The following is a 2,933-nucleotide window of genomic DNA, read 5'->3' as shown; positions in this document are numbered from 1 at the left end:
TTCTGATAAAAGAAAGGAAGGAAAGTGTTAAAAGGGAGACAATTGCTCCATAAAATGTAGTAGAAAAATGCTTCAAAAGAAAAAAGAGGGATAAAAGAAATATATAAGAGTAATGGGAGAGAACAGTTGAATACAAGAAAAATAAAAAGGGACTTTAAAAAAGATAGTTTAATAGGGATAACTGCTCTAAAAAGTAAAAAATAAAATAAATAAAAATAACAAATAAATAATAAAATAACAGGCAAGGGAGAGAACTGCAAAAAAAGTGCTTAAACCTAAATAAATAAAAATAAAATAAAAAATAATAATTTGGAGAAAAATCTTTGATGTACGTACCCGTAATGAAACGAAGATATCATATTCGAAAAATTCACGGAAATTGATCAAATATATATTTTTTTAACTAAGAAAATAATAATTTACGATTTTTCGCACTTAATGTTAAATCGTTAGCATCACAAGGTTGATCTCGCAAGTTCAGATTATTGCAGAGTGTGTGCGTCGCTGTTTTCTTTTTCAAGACAGCGACACGAGACAGTCCCTTTTTGCTTACTCATAAATTTTTATCTTATTTAAAACAAAAAAACTATTTGATCAATTTACGTGATTTTTAGGAATATGACAACTTCGTGCCGTGACGGTTACGTACATCATAAAGATTTTCCTGTATATATATTTTTTAAATTTAATTCTGTTGAATTTTAAATCAGAAAAAGACTGCTTAAATTTGGTAAAGGGAGATAACTGCTATAAAAAAAAAAGTGCCTTACAGAGTGAGTGAGAGAGCGCGATATGGTGCGCATGCGTAATGACCTATGCAAATTAGACGAGGTCACCAGCAGCAGCAGCTCCTCCTTCCATCACGGAGCTAAACATACAGATCAAAGCATGGCGTAGATTTCCCCCCTTTGATATTATTTGTTAGTCGTCGCGACTTTACTTTATCGTCGAATATATTCCAGAATGAAGGAGATGGTTGGTGGCTGCTGTGTTTGTTCGGACGAGCGAGGCTGGGCGGAAAACCCTTTAGTTTACTGTGACGGTCATGGCTGCAATGTAGCCGTGCATCAGGGTAGGTTCTATTATTATTATTATTAATAATAATAAAAAAAAAAGGTGAACACCTTCTCTTCTTCCGATCGCCCTATTTAATGGCGCCTTTCTGACATAACTGATACTTTCTGGTCTTCTAGAGAAACTCTATTCTATTGTCTTCTCTCTGTAGCTTGCTATGGTATCGTCCAGGTGCCGACAGGCCCGTGGTTCTGCAGGAAATGTGAATCTCAGGAGAGAGCAGCCCGAGTGGTAAGGCCGCCATTTTCTCAATTCTCTTTAAAAAGGGAGGACAGGGGGGTCGTAGTCGTCGTCGTCGTCACGCATTTTTAAAAAATTTTTTATTTATTTATTTTTTTAAAATAAAAACATCGGGTTTCGATACTCACTCCCGCGTCTATCACGATTGTAAAAACTATCACGCCCCCTCTTGAACCTTAACCCGACGACACCCCCTCCACCCCTCGACAAAACAAATGTTTATTTATTTAGATCGAGAAGATATTCGGTTTTTTGTTTTCTTTATTATTTAAACTTAAACAAATTTGGAAAATCCATTTCTTTAAAAAAAAAAAGTTTAGAAAAGCGTCGCGCGTCGCTTTTTAAATTTTTTTTTATTTATTTATTTATTTTAATGTTTTAGTCTACACGTGGTAAGTAAGGCCCACTTTTAGTTTTATTTATGTTTATTATTTATGGTTAGTTTAAAAAATACATGTATACTCCCTGCACTTACTGAGCTAAAATGAATAACCTTAAAGCTATTCTTAACATGGGGTGGACTGATGGTCTTTTGTAATTTTGCTGTACTTTCACCTAACAATTTAATAAACAAAAAGTATTGTAAAACTTGAATTTAACTTAAAAATACTATTTAATAAAAAGCACGGTAACATAAGTGCAAAACCACCAGAAAATGTGTGTGCGTGCGCGCATATATATATATATATATATATATATATAAATAGTGCGGCAAAATAGGTGTACAAGCACCTTCATTTTAAACTGTAGTTACGGAACGTTAATTTTTATTTTTTATTTTTAGAGAGATTTTAAAGTTAAATTTTTACAGTACATTTGTTAGGTGAAAGTACAGAAAAATTTTAAAACTAAGACTCTTACCTCTCCCATGTTAAAAATGTTTCTAAATAATATTATTTCAGCATGAATCTAATAATTCACATAATGTAAAAACAAACAACGAAAAAAAAAAAAAAACCCCCAAAAGATCGTTGGATTTTAAATATAATATAATTTTACCTTTTTTTTTTATTTTGTAAGGTCTTGCGTCTAATGGGTCCACTTTCCCCCTCTATCTATATATCTTGCTCTTTTTATTGAGCACTTTTAACACCCTCGTTAAATTCATGAGTTTTCATTATTAAATGCCTATAACTTATATATTAGTTTTAGTATTTACTTCGTGTACCTGACTTTAAGTATATTTTTATGATACTTTGACCAGTCCCGGAAATGAAGCACTGAAGCAGTCTGCGATTTTAAAAAGGCAAGCGATAACAAACATGCTGATGGATAACTGTAAAATGTTTTTTTTTTTTTTTTTTTTTTTTTAACATCTTCAGCTGCTCATTACCCCCCACCCATATGTAATTTTTTGTGCAATTACACGTGATCACCAAGAAAAATTTGTTGAAAAGAAATTTTATTTTTTAGAATTTAGAGTGGGGGATCAATTTCACATATAATAAATTTAACTTAAAATGTTCCAAGCAATTTTAAGGCAGTTAATTCGCCTCACAGAATTTTGCGATGGGAGATAAATTCTATTCGGTGTTTTTTTTTTTTTTTTATGGGGGGGGTATTATTTTAGACGATTACGTGTGTTATTACGTTCTTGCCAGTCAGACTTAGGGTAGTGG

General features: G+C 32.2%; 1 protein-coding gene across 4 annotated transcripts in view; it reads left to right on the top strand.

Moving 5' to 3' along the window:
• Positions 1 to 798: 798 nt before the first annotated feature.
• LOC145247532 (zinc finger protein zfp-1-like) overlaps positions 799 to 2,933 on the top strand; it is a 142,053-nt gene continuing 139,918 nt past the window's right edge. For 2 of the 4 annotated variants that reach the window (XM_080109363.1, XM_080109361.1), the window contains exons 1-2: positions 819 to 1,072; positions 1,226 to 1,305. In XM_080109363.1, the coding sequence (XP_079965489.1) occupies positions 964 to 1,072; positions 1,226 to 1,305 (189 nt within the window). In that variant the 5' untranslated portion in view covers positions 819 to 963. Of the gene's footprint in view, positions 1,073 to 1,225; positions 1,306 to 2,933 lie in introns of all 4 variants that reach the window. The other 2 variants (XM_080109364.1, XM_080109362.1) reach the window with 2 other exon arrangements.

This window comes from Euprymna scolopes, chromosome 25 (assembly GCF_053919585.1).
Source record: "Euprymna scolopes isolate OS-2025 chromosome 25, ASM5391958v1, whole genome shotgun sequence".
Lineage (NCBI taxonomy): Eukaryota > Metazoa > Mollusca > Cephalopoda > Sepiida > Sepiolidae > Euprymna > Euprymna scolopes.
Note: the sequence above shows the minus strand (reverse complement) of the source record. Positions and strands in the feature narration are given on the sequence as shown.